Source organism: Schistocerca nitens, chromosome 3 (assembly GCF_023898315.1).
Source record: "Schistocerca nitens isolate TAMUIC-IGC-003100 chromosome 3, iqSchNite1.1, whole genome shotgun sequence".
NCBI classification, from domain to species: domain Eukaryota; kingdom Metazoa; phylum Arthropoda; class Insecta; order Orthoptera; family Acrididae; genus Schistocerca; species Schistocerca nitens.
Window position 1 is genome coordinate 807,662,822 of NC_064616.1, and position 19,178 is coordinate 807,681,999.

General features: G+C 37.9%; 1 protein-coding gene across 1 annotated transcript in view; it reads left to right on the top strand.

The window, feature by feature from the left end:
• Positions 1-19,178, top strand: part of LOC126248836 (uncharacterized) — a 535,548-nt gene that overhangs the window by 387,770 nt on the left and 128,600 nt on the right. The window contains exon 21 of the mRNA XM_049950252.1: positions 5,049-5,306. Coding sequence (XP_049806209.1) covers positions 5,049-5,306 — 258 coding nt within the window. The remainder of the gene's footprint in view (positions 1-5,048; positions 5,307-19,178) is intronic.

Genomic DNA, 19,178 nt, shown 5'->3' on the forward strand with positions numbered 1-19,178 from the left:
AAGTAAAAATGACTGTTAGATTTCAGTTTTGACAGCACTTGGTCACAACAGGCAAGATTGGGTATTTTGTGTATGATAAATGTATTAGTTGTGCACAACAATGTTTCATTCTGAAAGCATGTTACTTCTGTAAATATTAGCTGTTACAGTTTACCACATTGTATTCACCTATTTCAACAATCTCCTAACAAATGATCAGAGTAGAAAGTATTATATTCAAACGTTTTACATTTTCATGTTATACTTTCTGACATGTTTCATGAGAATCATCTCATTTTTTGGGTCTGTTGAGCAAAAATTGAATCTAATGTAATTTTGTCATATGATGACATGATGGAGACTGTGACTGTTGTTTGAAGACAAATGTTGATGGTGTTAGGACAGCAACCAGCCACAAATTTACTTTCAGTTCCTTTATTCAAAGGATACCGTTACCAGTTTCGAATCGTTGTGATTCATCCTCAGACGGTTTACATGTTTTCTTTATGACATGTGGTGGTGTTTTTTTTTTTTTTTTTTTAAAAAAAAAAGATTAATTGTCCTGAAATATAAATAATACATAATTATAAACACGTCACACACAAATGGTTGCGTTACAGATTTTCGTTGCATGTGACTTAGGTGAAACGTCGGTTTCGAGTGTTTGTTTTCATAACATTCGTCCAACAGATGTAAATGCATTCCCACTGCATCCTTGTTGTTGCACACATAAATAGTTCTCACTGAACTCAGTGTTCATACATTAACTGCTTATTTCCATTTGAATATTTTGTTTCTTCATGTGTTCAAAACAACTTTGCAGTAGCACCTACTATTAAGCTGGTCTATACTCGTTCAGGCAAATGTGTATGCAGAATAATCAGAAACAGTCTGAAAAGCTTTTAAGAGTGTTACAGGGTAAGTTATGCTGAGAAATAACTGTTAAGAAATAATTTAATACATTGCACCATTTCTGAGTTAATTAGCATTGAAGTTAGCCAAACAGACAGTTGTCCCCGCAAATTCAAGTGGCCTGTCAGAGATGGTGTCACCAAATGTGTTATTTGTTTGGTTTCCTAAAGCTGAACAAGAGAGTCATACAAAAATTGAATGTGGGACATAAGTAAGGACTGAACCCAAGCCAGAGGCTGAGCAGTCTCATGCACTATCAACTATGCTATGGGGAATACTTATACTAATTGTATCTGGCAGGCTGCTTGAATTTGTGCACACAACAACCTAATTGGCTAACTTCAATGCTAATTAACTCGGAAAGAGCACAAAGTATCAATTTTTTTCGTAACAGTTATTTTTTTGGGACTGTTTATTACTCCACCCCCCCACCACCCCCACCACCCTACCCCAAGATAGTCGATGAGGATTAACCCTTGCAAATCCCAAAAGACAGTCGCCAAAGGAATGGTCTTTGCCTTTTTTGGTGCAAATTCCCCCTTGGTAACCCATTGTTTAGATTGTTCTTTGGTCTTAGGAGTATAGTAATGTACCCATGTTTCATCCACAGTGATGAAATGACACTTAAAGTCCTGCAGATTCTTCCTGAACAGCTGCAAACCAACCTTGCAGCACTTCACACAATTCCGTTTTTGGTCAAGAGTGAGCAGTCATGAAACCCATCTTGTGGATAGCTTTCTCATGTCCAAATGTTTATGCAAAATATTATGTACTCATTCCTTCAAGATGCCCACAGCACTAGCAATCTCGCATACCTTAATTCTTCTGTCATCCGTCACTATATCATGGATTTTATCAATGATTTCTGGAGTCGTAACCTCCACAGGGGGTCCAGAAAGTTCAGCATCACTTGTGCCCATATGGCCACTCCGAAAATTTTGAAACCACTTATAATCTGTTCTAATGAAAGGTCCAGAGTCACCATAATGTTTATCAAGTTTCCCTTTAGTCTCCTGAGACGTTTTGCCTTTCATAAAGTAATGTTTAATCACCACACGAAATTCTTTTTCAACCATTTTTTGACAATCACTCAACTTCCTTGATTCATATTAATGCCAAACACAAAGAAATAGAGGTGCCATCTCTCGGACTTTGCACGGACTTTTCAAATGCCCCTCATATTATTACCAATTCAGTGGGTTCTTACTTATTTCAGCCAATGTCTACTGATTTTGGGATAACTTAAAATGTCAAAACTGCATTGCCAAATACAAGGTCTATCACCGAGCGAGGTGGCGCAGTGGTTAGCACACTGGACTCGCATTCGGGAGGACGACGGTTCAATCCCGTCTCCGGCCATCCTGATTTAGGTTTTCCGTGATTTCCCTAAATCGTTTCAGGCAAATGCCGGGATGGTTCCTTTGAAAGGGCACGGCCGATTTCCTTCCCAATCCTTCCCTAACCCGAGCTTGCGCTCCGTCTCTAATGACCTCGTTGTCGACGAGACGTTAAACACTAACCACCACCAAGGTCTATCTATGTTACTGGAGATTTTCCTCGCCCAAATTTGAGGAGCATGGATTTGTTGGCTTGAAAGTAAGAGGTGAATTATGTCTCAGAGAGTAATAATGTCATTGAGTAGAATTTAAGACAGTTTAGACTTTACAGACTGTCTAAACTTTTAAAAAATTGATGTGCTGGTTTCATGTACAAGGAAACAGGCAGGTATCCATCTGCACAAATTTTTTCAAGAGTGGCAAAATTCAGCACTTGCTAGTGTCGATAAGAACTAATTCTGTGAGTTAGAAAATGTGTTGTTCTTCAATAAGTACACAAAACTTACTATATCTCAAAATATTGACAATTATGTACTTAGTATTTTAAGATAGATTATTTAGTACAAAATGGTAAGAATATTTCAGTAATATATGCAAAGTACATATTTTTATGTTGTTAATGTAAATATGGATGCCTCCTGCATGGATGGCCATGCTTGTTACCACACCACTTCCAGAATTTGGGCAGGTGCACCAGCCCTGGATGGAATCCGCATGGCGGAGGGCCAGTGTGCCAATCAACCTGGATGTGGTTTATAAGCAGTTTTGACTAAGTGAATACCAGGCTGGTACCCACATCCCATCTGGGTTACACAATTCACCAACATTTAGAAAATGTTCATACTCTTTTTGATGGATCACTACACACAGACAGGTGGGGGTTCACAAATTCTGTCAGGGGCTGGTGGCCAGAGAAAGGGGGGGGGGATGAAGGGATGGCGACAAGTAGAGCATCCAACCACCCTCTCTAACATATTAACAATTCAAAACTCGATAATAACCATACCATCCCTGTGTAGGAATAGGACAAAAGGTAAAAGTTAAAGGAGAAGAAGAGTATGTATTGTCATTATGACTATATGAGATGTATAACGCAGCAGAATTGTCACATAGTCTTCCTCAGATACAGGTTCTCTAAACTATCCCAACAGGATTTTGCAAAAACTATGACATGTTTCTTTCAAGGATTTCCATTAAGTTTCCCAAGCATTTTCGTATGGGCTATATCAACCTGTTACATTCTTAGCATCTCATCAGTGAATTTATTCAATGTCTGTTGCCATACCTACTTGATAAGGACTTCAAATGCTGGAGCAGTACTCTGTAACTAGTATGTAATTCCCTTCATATATGTACTGCACCTTCCTGGAACCGTTCCACCAAATCCAAGTCTACCATCCACCAAATCGAAGTCTTCCATTTGCCTTCCTTGACATTGATTTATATGTTCATTTTACACTGAAGTGACAAAAATCATGAGATAGAGATGTATACTTATACACATGGTGGTAGTATGACATACACAAGGTAAAGAGGGCACTACATTCACGGGAGCCTTCATTTATACTCATGTGATTCATGTGAAAAGGTTTCTGCCATTATTATGGCCATACAGTGGAAATTAACAGACCTTGTAAGCAGAACGGTAGTTGAAGCTAGACACATTGGACATTCCATTTGGAAGCCATTACGAAATTCAATATTCCAAGATAAACAGTGTCAAGAGTGTGCCAAGAATACCAAATTTCAGCCATTACCTCTCACCATGAACAACACAGTCGCCAGTGGCCTTCACTTGATGACTGAGAGCAATTGTGTTTGCATGATTTGTCAGTGCTAACAGACAAGCAACACTGCATGAAATAACCACAAAAAATGAATGCAGGATGTATGACAAATGTATCTGTTAAGACAGTGTAGTGAAATTTGGCTATGGCAGTGGATGACCAACGTGAATGCCTTTGGTAGCAGCACGACATTGCCTGCAGTGCCTCTCCTGGGCACACGACCATATCAGTTGGATGCTAGATGACTGGGAAACCATGGCCTGGTCAGATGAACTCCAATTTCAGTTGGTAAGAGCTGAAGGCAGGGTTTGAGTGTGGCACATGCCTTACAAAGCCATGAACCCAAATTGTCAATAAGGCACTGTGCAAGCTGGTAGTGGCTCCATAATGGTGTGGGCTGTGTTGACATGGAATTGACTGGGTCCTCTGATACAACTGAACCAATTATAGACTGGAAATGGTTATGTTTGGCTACTTGGAGAACATATGCAGCGATTTGTGAACTTAATGTTCCCAGAAAATGATGGAATTTTTACGGACGACTGCGTGCCATGTCACCTGGCCACGACTGTTCACAATTGGTTTGAAGAACATTCTGAACAATTTGAATGAATGATCTGGGTTACCAGATCTCCTGTCTCGAATCCCACTGATCATTTGTGGGACATAATGAAGGGTTCAGTTCGTGTACAAAATCCTGCACCAGCAACGCTTCCACTGTTATGGACAGCTGTAGAGGCAGTATGGTTCAATATTTCTGGAGGGGACTTGCAACAACTTGTTGGTTCCATGCCACACAAGTTACTGCACTATGCAGGGCAAAAGGAAGTCCAATATGATATGTGGAGGTCTCCCATGACTTTTGTCACCTGAATGTATAATATACGTTAAGAGTTAACTGTAGCTTTCTTTCTGTTAATAATATATTAAAATTGTACTATATAATAGAAAATTACCAGTTCACACCAATTCTTTGTTAATAAACTAAAAACGCACTGAAACATATTTATTCAATGATGATATCTGATTTCAGAGCCACCAAGCTGTGACTACACAGATTACCCTGGAAGATTCCTTCCATACACCGACAGATATATCCCACAGATTTATGATGCTCCAGAATGCAAACACTTATGCAATCAAGAACAGGATTTCAACTGCAGATCATTTAACTACCATGTGGTTCGTCGGGATTGTTTCTTGAGTTCTGATGACACTTTCGCAGCTGATCGCTCATCACTACTGATGGACAGGGACTTTTATTATAGTGAACATGGGACCTGCAGTAATGGTTAGTATCAGACTATAACACTCATTTCTGTATGTTGCATTGCAGTACTGAGAGCTATTCTCATGCAAAATGATTTAAAAGTATGTAAGAAACACTTGAGCTGCAGTTAAAAATAAATGAAGACATTTAACAATGATGGTTAGTAGATTTATTACTGCCTTAAACAAACTATTGCTTTGAAATGGGCCATCTGTTTAAGGAAATACTCTACTAACATTCATCTGATTGGTAAGATTTAATAACAGAGGGAATAGACACACCACCATCAATTACAATCATCAGGTTCATTGTTCTCTTTTGCCTTAAAATTGCTTGTACAATGATTTAAAAGAGTGCCTTATGTTATGTTTTCATTTGAAACTATAACAAACAAATGGTAATGATTCTGTTACATGCTACACATTGTATTTGGGGTTTCTAATTTCATGCACACAATTTCATTATAGATGTCACTTTGTTCTACACTTTGCACTTAGTATTATTTTAAGAGTACAAAAAAAAAATCTTACTGCATAGAAGAGGAACTGTATTTCAGATAATTTTATTGGCCTTGATTGGTCAGGGGTTAGGTTTTAGATGTCCATTCCCTGTATAATGATAATGGTAGAGTAATGTGTTTGTACAGTGTATGCAGAATTTCCTTTCATGTATTGTGTTCCATCAATTATTAGAGCCTAGAAACGTAAAAAGTATGGAGTGTTTCCACTTTGACATTACATAATTAAAACACAGCTTCAGTAGCAGTTTATATTTTCCCTTCATTTCTAATCTATTCTTCATGTATCTTATTACATGTAAGGTTTCAATGATATTTTTAGTCCTACAATAAAAAGTGAACCAAAACTTTGTCTTTCTCATGCAGTACTCATACAGGAGCCTGCCCAGCTAGCGGTGTAGTCTAATACACTGGTTCTCAAGCGGGAAGGCATGCCGGTCCCCGGCACGAATCCACTCGGCAGATTAGTGTCGAGGTCCGGTGTGCTGGCCAGCCTGTGGATGGTTTTTAAGGCAATTTTCCATCTGCCTTGATGAATGCAGGCTGGTTCCCCTTATTTCGCCTCGGTTACACTATGTCGGCGATTGCTGTGCTAACACTGTTTCCGTTTATGCATACACCATAATTACCCTACAACACAAACATTGGGTTTACACTTGCCTGAAATGAGACATTCCCAGGGGTAACTGTACAATAACCCTGGGTTCGGTGTGGGGCGGCGGTGGGGTGAGTGGATTGCTGTAGCCTGTTGTGGGGTTGTGTACCACTGAGGGCTATGGTGGGGACGAAGCCTCTCTGTCGTTTCAATGTCCCCAGTTCAATACATACATAAATACCTACATAATCATACAGGAATGAAACAATGGTTTTTAAGTCAAAAGTAGTTGTCAATTCAAAAATGAAAAGCACATGTGCATGTGCATGACAACAACACTGGAACATTCTTGAAAGTGTACTTCTATCTTCAGAAATCCACCGCAGCCGACAAATGGTGGGGATGTTCTTACAGAACAAACCACAATTTGGCATTCTAGGCAGTCTAAGAAGAGCTGTGCTTCTACATCAAAACAGAGCAGCTTAGATATAAATTGTGCTGTAAATAGTATCACATTCAACATGGTTGCTGCCAATGTAAGAAACACAACTGATGGAATGAATGACATAATTGCTGCATATTTCCTACAGTAGAAAGATTTAGATGTTAATTTTTTCCTGGTGCCAGTAGAGGACAGAATAGTAGTGAAATAGCCCAAAAGTTATTCTGTGAACCTTCTGTCAAACAGTTACTGTGAATTGCAGAGTAGTCATGAAGTACTTCACCATTTTCCATTGCTGCTTGCACTTGAGAAGCATCTGTGTTTGCTGGATGGTGAAATTTTTGATCCCTGAACTACATTATCTGGAAAGAGTTTCACTGCTATTATCACTGACATGCAGTGGGACTATTTATGCTCATAACTGCAGTCTATAAATCATTCTGGTTACTAACACTAAAGATGTCAAAGGCCGTTTGATCTGCGGGAAAGACTGTATTGAATTCCAACTGGTTTTCTATAAAGAAGGTCCTTAAGCGTTCTTGATTGGTGTTGGGAGATATAATATTATTCCTATACATGTAGCACCTTTGTTCTACAGTATCATTAAGTGGATGATTAACCTTAGTGAGTTCTCTGAGTTCTTCTTTAATTTTTCTTTGCAAAATACAGGGTGTCCCAGGAGGAATGATCAGTATTCAGAGATATGACAGGAATGATCATTTGAGGCAAAAAGCTTCATCTGGACATACACACTACTCTGAATCGTTTCTGAATAGAATACATTTAATGTACATAGTTATTTATTTTCTGTATTATTCAATACATTTTGAAGTTTATACATGTACAACAATTAATCAGCATTACAGCATGCATTTTACAAAGTATCAATTGAAAAATGCATATTTTTTAAACACATTCACCTCTAGGCATTATTGCAGACGTCATATTGCAGCCGTTGCACAGTTCACAATAAATGTTCAAATATTCCTCTGTCAGCTTCAGCGTATTTATGCACTCTTGGGAGAATATGCTGTGTTGCTTGTCTGAGTGCCTCTTCACATTCCAATTTGTAATGCAACCAAGTTGTTCATCTTACTTTGTCAGAGTTTCCCCCCCCCCCCCCCCCCACCTCACACTTCTTCCCCAAAGTAGCCTATCAGAAAAACAGGGTCACAGTAAGAAATGGATTATGAAAGAAATAATTGAACTCAGGACTAGAGTGAAGGAGCTCAGACAAGCAGGGAATATGGAGACATACAAACAGTATCAGAAGAAGTACAGGCAATCAATAAGAGAAGCAAAAGCCATTTCAATAAACAGAGCCATAACAAAATCAACATTGTGAATTGTGAATTGCGGAATATGTAGCCAAAAAAGTGTAAAAAACAGAAATTTTATTAAGTCAATGAGAACTGATGACAACATAGTTACAGATGGAAGAAAAATTGTTAATATACTAAACAACAACTTTATAGATGTTGTACAAAATTTGAAACGGGAAACAAATCATCAATGGTCAAAGTATGCTAAAGCACTTGGCCAACTATCCCACTCAATGTTCCTAGAACCACTGGCAAAAACAGAACTCAAAAAAATAATACAGAAATTAAAACCCCAGAAGTTTGCAGCAGATGATGAAGTATCAAATAATTTAATAAAACATGTGAATTAAGAAATAATCAAACCTCTTTTGCATATTGCAAACTGCTCATTTAGAGAAGGAATATTCTCAGAAAAATTAAAAGTAAGCAAAGTAGTACCAATATTTAAGAAAGGAGACAAAAATGATCCAAATAACAACAGACCTGTGTCTTTAATCTCTGGTTTTTCAAAAATACTAGAGATACTCATGCATGGTAGATTGACCACATTCCTGGAGACACACAGTATTCTGATTCCAGCACAACATGGTTTCCAAAAAAGGATATCTACAGAAACCGCTACATCACGCCTCACAGAATCCATTATAATTGCATTAGACAAAAGAAACTCTGTGTCTGCTATGTTTCTGGATTTGTCTAAAACGTTCAGCACAATCACCCATGCTACACTTATTGAAAAACTTGAAAGTTATAGTATTCGTGGACATGCAACCAAGTGGATAAAATCATACATCAGCAACAGAAAGCAGTATGTGGAAACAGAAACTTGATGCAGATCTGAAATCAGAAATATTAAGTATGGAGTGCCTCAAGGATCTGTACTTGACCCACTTCTGTTTGACCTATTTGTAAACAATATTGATGTCAGTGAGAAAGATAAATACTATATGCAAATAACATGACACTAATGAACGTAGAAAAAAATCTGGAAACACTGGAAAGAGGTGCATTTATGTCAATAAATAACACAGTACAGTGCCTTGTCCAAAATGACTTAACTTTAAATTTAAAAAAGACAATGTTCATGGTGTTCAAAAATTGAGAAAAGGAAGAACACATAGATATATTCATAGATGAAACAAGACTGGAAGAAGTTACTACTATTAAATTTTGGGAGATTACAGTTGACAATAAGCTCCAGTGGAGTCAACATATATATAATGTGCAGTAGCCACCAGAAAGATCACGGGAGGCGCACATCGGCATGGCGCATCACGGACAGTAGTTGCCGCAAGTAAAGTCTCGTCCACCAGAGGGCACACGAGAATTTGGCCGCGCCCTCTGCCAGCGGAACAACAACAACTCAGGCAGCACGGGCCGTGCCCAGTTCAGTTCACATCGGGCAGGCCTAGCAGACAGTTCCCAGTCTACACTATGTGAAGTGCGACGGAAACGTGAATCGTGTTACTACACAATGTTTGCTGTAAATGAAGCACTGCAATATTTGTTATGAAACAGCTTGCACATTATGCCAACAAGGAGCTTCTATGTACAGTGTACCATGCTCTATTTGAGCCATACCTACAATATGGAATTACTGTTTAAGCAAAGTCCAGTGGCAAAAATACAAAAAGAATATTTACATTGCAAAAAAAAGCTGTTAGGACCATCTTGACAGAAACAAAGAGACTCATGCAGAACTGTTTTCCATAGTCTAAAAATACTGATGTTTCCATCTTTATATATTTACAAAACAATAATGTCATTAATAAAATGAAATGAAGTACTAGAAAGAAATGCAGGTGTTCATACATATGATACAAGAAATAAAGGTCAGCTGAGAAGTATACAACACCGACTGAGAGTTGCTGACAAAGGTCCTCGATACTTGTGTGTCAAATTCATAAAGTGCCTTCCAAAGAGTTTACAGAACAGTGTGAGCAAAAAGACATACAAAAAATTTTTAAAGGATTATTTAATTAATTAATTTATTTATTTATTTATTGTTCCGTGGGACCAAATTAAGGAGAAGTCTCCATGGTCATGGAACAAGTCAATACATTACATTATAAGACGATAGTAGAAACAGATAAAATATAAAAAAACATATTCAGGTGACAAGTCGTAAGTTTAAATAAAGAAAATCAACAATGTAACACTGGAATTTGCTTAATTTTTTAGCTCTTCCAGGAGCTCCTCGACAGAATAGAAGGAGTGAGCCATGAGGAAACTCTTCAGTTTAGACTTAAAAGAGTTTGGGCTACTGCTAAGATTTTTGAGTTCTTGTGGTAGCTTATTGAAAATGGATGCAGCAGAATACTGCACTCCTTTCTGCACAAGAGTCAAGGAAGTACATTCCACATGCAGATTGGATTTTTGCCTAGTATTAACTGAGTGAAAGCTGCTAACTCGTGGGAATAGGCTAATATTGCTAACAACATTCGACATTAAAGAAAATATATGCTGTGAGGGCAATGTCAGAATTCCCAGACTATTGAATAGGGGTCGACAAGAGGTTCTCGACCTTACACCACATATAGCTCGAACAGCCCGTTTTTGAGCCAAAAATACCCTTTTTGAATCAGAAGAATTACCCCAAAAAATAATACCATACCACATAAGAATATGAAAATATGCGAAGTAGACTACTTTTCGTGTTGAAGTGTCACTTATTTCAGATACTGTTCTAATGGTAAATAAAGCAGCATTTAGTTTCTGAACAAGATCCTGGTCATGGGCTTTCCACAACAGCTTACTATCTATCCGAACGCCTAGGAACTTGAACTGTTCCGTCTCGAGTGTAATATGCCCATTCTGTCTCATCAAAATATCGGTTCTTGTTGGATTGTGTGTTAGAAACTGTAAAAACTGAGTCTTACTGTGATTTAGCATCAAATTATTTTCCACAAGCCACGAACTTATTTCATGAACTACATTATTTGATATGGTTTCAATATTACACACAAGATCCTTCACTACCAAGCTGGTGTCATCAGCAAACAGAAATATTTTTGAATCACTTGTAATACTAGAAGGCATATCATTTATATAAATAAGAAACAGCAGTGGCCCCAGCACCGACCCTTGGGGAATGCCCCACTTAACAGTGCCCCGTTGGGACTGAACATCACTACCACTCTCAACATTGCGGAGAATTACCTTCTGCTTTCTGTTCTTAAAGTAAGAGGCGAACCAATTGTAAGCTACTCCCCTTACTCCATAATGGTCCAATTTTTGCAGTAATATTTTGTGGTCAACACAGTCAAGAGCCTTCATTAAATCAAAGAAAACACCTAGTGTTCGCAACCTTTTATTTAATCTGTCCAAAACCTCACCGAGAAAAGAGACTATAGTATTTTCAGTTGTTAAACCATTTCCAAAACCAAACTGAACATTTGACAGCAAATTATGTGAATTTAAACGCTCCAGTAACCTTGTATATACAACCTTCTCGATAACTTTAGGAAACACCGATGGCATAGAAATAGGTCTAAAATTGTCAACATTATCCCTGTCTCCCTTTTTATAAAGTGGCTTCACTATTGAGTACTTTAATCGGTCAGGAAACCGACCACTCCTAGAGGAAAAGTTACAGATATGGCTAAGTACTGGGCTAACATACATAGAACAATACTTCAGTATTCTGCTAGATACCCCGTCATATCCATGAGAGTTCTTGGTCTTTAGTGATTTAATTATTAACTGAATCTCCCTCTTGTCAGTATCATGGAGGAGAATTTCAGGTAACAGTCTCGGAACACTTTTTTCTAAGAGCGCTATATGATTCCCTATTGGGACTAGGTTTCTATTTAGTTCACCTGCTATATTCAGAAAGTGATTATTAAATACTGTACATATATGCGACTTATCAGTAACACGGACATTCCCACTACCCACTGATTCTATATCCTCGACCTGTCTCTGCAGACCAGCCACTTCCTTTACTACTGACCATATGGTTTTAATTTTATCCTGAGACTTAGCTATTCTATCTGCATACCACATACGTTTTGCCTTCCTAATAACATTTTTAAGCACCTTGCAATACTGTTTGTAATGGGCTGCTGCATTTAGATTTTGACTGTTTCTAACGTTTTGATATAATTGCCACTTTGTTCTACAAGATATTCTTATCCCTCTAGTCAGCCACCCAGGCTGCCTGTTTGTGCTAGTACCCTGTTTTGAACATTCTAACGGAAAGCAACTTTCAAAGAGCACGAGAAAAGTCTTGAGAAAAGCATTATATTTATCGTGTACTGTATCAGCGCTATAAACATTTTGCCGCTCTTGTTCCTTCATAAGGTTTACAAAGGTCTCTACAGCAACTGGATCAGCTTTCCTAAACAGCTGATGACTATATTTAACACATGTTACAGCACAAAAATCTTTTACAGTTAAAATTTGTGCATCATGATCTGAAAGGCCATTCACCTTTTTGCTAACAGAATGCCCTTCTAGTAATGAGGGATGAACAAAAATGTTGTCTTTGGTTGTTCTACTGTTCCCTTGCACTCTCGTTGGAAAGAATACGGTTTGCACAAGATTATATGAATTAAGGAGGTCTACCAGCATCCTCTTCCTTGCACAATCACTTATACAATTAATATTGAAGTCACCACATATAACTAACTTTTTGTATTTCCTATAAAGTGAACCAAGAACCTACTCTAGCTTTAGCAAAAAATGTTGTGAAATCAGAGTCTGGGGATCTATAAATAACAACAGTTAGAAGTTTAGCTCCATTAAATTTAACCACACCTGCACAACATTCAAACACATTTTCAGTGCAGTACTTTGAAACATTAATTGACTCAAATGGGATGCCGTTTTTCACATACATGGCTACTCCCCCACACCGCAAAGAGCTCCTCAAAAAGCTGCCAGCCAACCTGTATCCTGGTAAAGGAAGCCTCTGAATTATCTCCTTATTTAAGAAGTGTTCAGATATACCAATAATTTCAGAGTGAATATCTATAAGTAGTTCACTAACTTTATCTCTAATACCTTGTATATTTTGATGAAATATACTAATTCCCTCATTACTCGGATACCTAAGCTTTGTCGAAAGTGGTTCCTTTGTTAGAGAGACTTCCCTTAAGCAGGAACACCTATCAGCTGACTTCACTCTAAAAAAGGTGCAGCTCTAACACCCACTACTGCAGGAATTTTCCCATGAGTGGAAAAAGAATTTTATAGTGCAGAAGAGTATATGTATCAGTGAATGAAAAATGCTACTAATACTGTTATAGAGGTACTGTAACTAATTGAACATGTTGTGATATGTTAATAAGTTGAGAGCACGAATACTGAGAGAAAAATGTAAATATGAGCATAATGTAGTATGTAAATAATTCTCATGACCTAAAAAATATGTGTGAAAAATGTGTGCAACATTATTATAAGTATTGCCACTTTGATGTACTAAATTGTAATAAATAGGTTAAATATTGCAAGAAAATAGGTTTAAGTTGACTTGTCCCATATTAAAAGTACACACTTTTTACAAAATGTAATTAAATGGGACCAAATAAAAATCAATCAATCAATCAATCAATCAATTCATCCAACCCAATAGACAAAAATTTAATCATGTAAGGTCTTGCAATCTTGGTAGCCAGTTAATTTAACTACCATGGCCAATCTGGCACTTAGGATAAGATGCATATGTGCACACCATTCACTCGAAAATAAATCTATGTTAAATATGTTCTATATCAAAAACCATTTCGAATAGGGTATATGTCCATATGAAGTTTTTTGCTTCAAATGAGTTTTCCTGTCATATCTTTGAATATTGACCATTCCTCCTGAGACACCCTGAGCAGTAATTCCAGTATATATTGCCATGGGAGGAGTATTACACAGAGCCTGTCTAGTTTGCTGAAGTTGTCCTTTATAAAATATAGTAGTTCCAGTACATATTGTCATGATAGGGGTAATATGCTCCATTTCCTCAACAATAGTTTACATATTTCATTTGCCTATTTGAACAGTATTGTTCTGACAGATTCCATTAGTATTTTAAATAACTTTGCTGACTATGAACTGTGTCCCCATTAAGTAAATCCATAATTGAGTGCCAGATGAAAGAGATACTGGTGTCACAGTACTGATACTTCCTACGTTTCTTAATTGATGTTTTCATAAAATATAGTATACTCACAAGGGGAGGCCATGACATTCATATCATAGACTTAACTGAAACTTTGCACACACTTAGTAGTTCGTTAGGACAACATAATGTGTAAGTGGTAAAGCATACCACTTAGGCGATTTTGATAAAATCACAAGAGAAATTTTACACATCAGTGATGTACCAATGAGTTGTCACCCCAAGTATGACATGGTGGCAGTTATGTTGTTAGCATTCGAGCTGTGTAATGGGAGGATCGCTTGAATGAGACCCACTCACAGTTTTTTTTTTTTTTTTTTTTTTTTTTCCCTGAACACTAGTCATATTCTTTCATACATATTACATTTAAAAGATAATATGATGAAAAGATGTGTATTTACAAGAACTTTTATTAAATTTGCAACGTTACTTGGGTTTTTGCTAAATTTTACTATCACAATAAATATTGTGCTTATAATTATTGACAATTAAATGACCAAATGCAGAATTTTTTCCTGAAAATGTATGCCTGTTGTGCTTTCCAAAATCCCTTATACCTCTAATTGGGTAAGGTACCAAAAACTGCTTTGCACCAGTACACTTTGATATGCAGACACAGGTTTCAAGGATGAGGGACAGGCTTGGAAATCCCAAATCAGGTGTAAATAAATAAAGGTATAAATAAATTTATTCAATAATACACTGAGCTACAATATACCAGAATGTGAGGGTAATCTGTGATGGATTTTCAGATGTGCTTTAGACATTACAAGTTGCAGGATGATATTTTTCATGTAGACACAGAAAACCTAAATTAAAATGGCATCTACTACATTGAATGACTGCAATTTTACCATGTGCACAAAGAAACCTCAGAGTTTCCAAGGAAAAACAAAGCTCATTGACATTTTGAATAATTTCTCTTTCTTGTGACAATTTTGATGCAAACCATGCATAACACAACATTTTCATAAATATCAGTACTGAAAATTAGTAATGTACAGTTGAATGTATTTTAAAAGCATCTTCATGAGAGCAATTTCTCGTTTGTTGTCAGTGAAGTATGAACAAGTTTGAAGGTGCTTGATAAAGTTTTTAACTTGCCAGTAGAAATAAAATTCACGTAATATTTGTTGTCATAATACAAATTAGTAACCCACCAAATAACATTGGAAATTCAATAAAAATGCATGCAAATACATGTGTCTTTTCATTGTATTACCTTTCAAATGTAATATATACTTAATAATTTGACTGGTGTTAAAGAAAAGAAAAGATGAGCAGAACTCAGTCGACTGATTAAAGAACTTGAATGCTAACCAAATGACCACCACCAGCACATGTTCATGGTTGCAGTGCACTGGTACATCATTGACGTGTAAAACTTCTCTTGCGATTTTCTCAAAATCTGTTATGTAGTTCACCTTACTAGTATTAAAAGTGTACAAAGTTTGAACTAGGTCTGTGAGCCAAATGTCATGGACTCCCTTTGTCAGTTTGGCCCTGCTTATGTCTACGTGGCATTTCTGTGTGTGTGTGTCTCAGTGGTATACCCCCTAGGTATTTGGTTTCATAGATAAATTTGATGTGGTTATCAATCAGTGATATAGTCAAGACCACTGAAGTTTTATTCTAAGTAGTGCAAAAAGTTAGGCCAACTGTCTTCTTTATATTAACAAATAGTCTGTTTGATTTAAGCCATTAGCTTAGTTGAGTTGTGCTCCTATTCCCTGTGGTGTGAATTGGCTTTTTTGTTTCACATATGAAAATCATGGTGTTGTCAATAAAGAAAAAGAGTTCTCTTGGAGGGTAGGCTTAAGGGAAGATTATTTACACACATCAAAAAAAGTTTTGGATCAGCCCGATTCCCAGAACTCCTGCACATAGAAGTTGTCTGTGGACATTGTATCACAGACACAGTCCCTTTGACTGTTCAGAGATGTCACTAAACCTGCCCAAAGATATAAATAACCATGCATGAGGAGTGCATATGAGATGGAGAGGGCCTGACAGCCAATCATTTCCAGTCATTCCACCACGAAGGAGGTACACGACTCATGTTGTTTGTAGTTCAACCACGCCTAGAACGTCAATATCATGGTTTGATTGTGTCCGCATTGTTACTTTGTGCCAGGAAGGGCTCTCAACAAGGGAAGTGTCCAGGCATTTTGGAGTGAACCAAAGCGATGTTGTTCGGACATGGAGGAGATACAGAGAGATAGGAACCATCGATGACGTGCCTTGCTCAGGCTGCCCAAGGGTTACTACTGCAGTGGATGACCGCTACCTACAGATTATGGCTTGGAGTAACCCTGACAGCAATGCCACCATGTTGAATAATGCTTTTTGTACAGCCATAGGATGTCGTGTTATGACTCAAACTGTGCACAATGGGCTGCATGATATGCAACTTAACTTCTAACGTCCATGGCGAGGTCCACCTTTGCAACCACGAAGCCATGCAGCACAGTACAGATGGGCCCAACAACATGCCGAATAGACCACTCAGAATTGGCATCACATTCTCTTCACCGATGAGTGTCGTATATGCCTTCAACCAGACAATCGTCGGAGACGTGTTTGGAGGCAACTCGGTCAGGCTGAAAACCGTAGACACACTGTCCAGTGATTGCAGCAAGGCAGAGGTTCCCTGCTGTTTTGTGGTGGTATTATGTGGGGCTGACGTATGGCACTGGTGGTCATGGAAGGCACCGTAACAGCTGTATGATATGTGAATGCCATCCTCCAACCAATAGTGCAACCATATCGGCAGTATATTGGCGAGGATTTCATCTTCATGGATGACAATTCATGCCCCCATCATGCACATCTTGTGAATGACTTCCTTCAGGATAGCGACATCGCTTGACTAGAGTGGCAAGCATGTTCTCCAGACATGAACCCTATCAAACATGTCTGGGATAGATTGAAAACGGCTGTTTATGGGCAACATGACCCACCAACCACTCTGAGGGATCTACACCAAATCACCATTGAGGAGTGGGACAATCTGAACCAATAGTGCCTTGATGAACTTGTGGACAGTATGCCACGACAAATACAGGCATGCATCAATGCAAGAGGAGTTACTACTGGGTACAAGCGGTACTGGTGTGTACAGCAGTCTGGACCACCACCTCTGAAGGTCTTGCTGTATGGTGGCACAACATGCAATGTATGGTTTTTATGAGCAATAAAGAGGGTGGAAATAATGTTTATCTTGATCTCTGTTCTAATTTTCTGTACTAGTTCCGGAACTCTTGGAACCAAGGTCATGCGAAACATTTTTTGATGTGTGTACGTAAAGTAAGAACAGTAAGGGCTGTATCATTGAGCCTTGTGGAACCCCATGTTTTATGGCTTGTATGCCTGAATGTGGAGTACTCCAGAAAAAAACCTACTCTTTTGTTGTATTCAACCTTGGCCATAATCATACTCTTACAGCAGCTGATTTATGAGTGAAAACATACGAAAATTCTGAGTACACCTACAGATCTCTTATTTACCCATGTCTTTTGATTTGGTAGGACATATAAGGATGATTTTGAACAAGAGCATAGCAAATAAAATGTATTTGGTGAAACGAAATATTCTTTCCAACATAATCTCCATTTAGTTCAGAGTATTTGTCACTTGAGATTCAATGTTTTTTGTTTCCTAAGATAACTCATTTGCAGTTTTGTCAAGAATTTCATTCTTCATTCTTCCAAGACTTTTTTGAGATTAGGCAACAACAAAAAAAGAAAACTCACATCATCATCCATAGACATACTCTGCAAGCCACTGTATGGTGCATGGCAGAGGGCACCCTGTACCACTACTAGTCATTTCTTTTCCTGTTCCACTTGCAAATAGAGCAAGGGAAAATGTCTGTCTGCATGCCTCTATAAGAGCACTAATTTCTTTTATCTCATCTTCATGGTCTTTATGCAACATATATGTTGGTGGCAGTAGGGACATTCTGCAGTCAGCTTCATATACTGGTTCTCTAAATTTTCTTAGTGGTGTTCGTGAAAATAACATTGTCATCCCTCCAGGGATTTCCACTTGACTTCATGAAACACCTCCGTAATGCTTGCACATCGATTCAACCTACTGGTAACTATTCTAGCAGCCCACCTCCAAATTGCTTCGTTGTCTTCCTTTAATCTGACCTGGTGGGGATCCCAAACACTCAATCATTACTCAAAATGAGTCACACTAGTGTTCTATATGCAGTCTCCTATACTGATGAACCACACTTTCCTAAAATTCACCGAATAAGCTGAAGTCCACAATCCCAACTTCCATCCTTATGTGCTCATTCCATTTCATATTGCTTTGCAATGTTATGCCTAAATATTTAATCAAAGTGACTATCAAGCAGTACACTACACAAGTTGTATTCAATCATCACAGGATTGTTTTTCCTGCTATCTGTATTGGCTTACATTTTTCTAGCTTCAGATCATGCTGCCATTCATCACACCAACTAGACATGTTGTCTAAGTCATCTTGTATCCTTCTACAGTCAGTCAATGATGCCACCTTCCCATACATCATGGCATCATCAGCAAACAACCACAGATTGGTGCTCACCCTGTCCATAAGACAGAACTGGATCTAAAGACAGTATACATAGAAAACTATTTATAAGCCCAGCTCATCCAATTTTTTCATCTAAACAGCAGGTGTCCTTGTGTGCAGTGATGAGTAGTAAAAGCATGTTTTTATGTTCTAAGTTAACTGAAGCAAAAAGTGTGTAAATTAGCAAACATTGTGCAGTAGGGATCAGCCAAATGATACTGTACAGCTGTTAAGACACTGGCCTCATATTTGGGAAAATGTAGTTTGCTCTGCCTGGCCATCCTAATTTATATATTCCATGGTTTTCCTAAATCATTTCAGGCAAATGCCACGATAGTT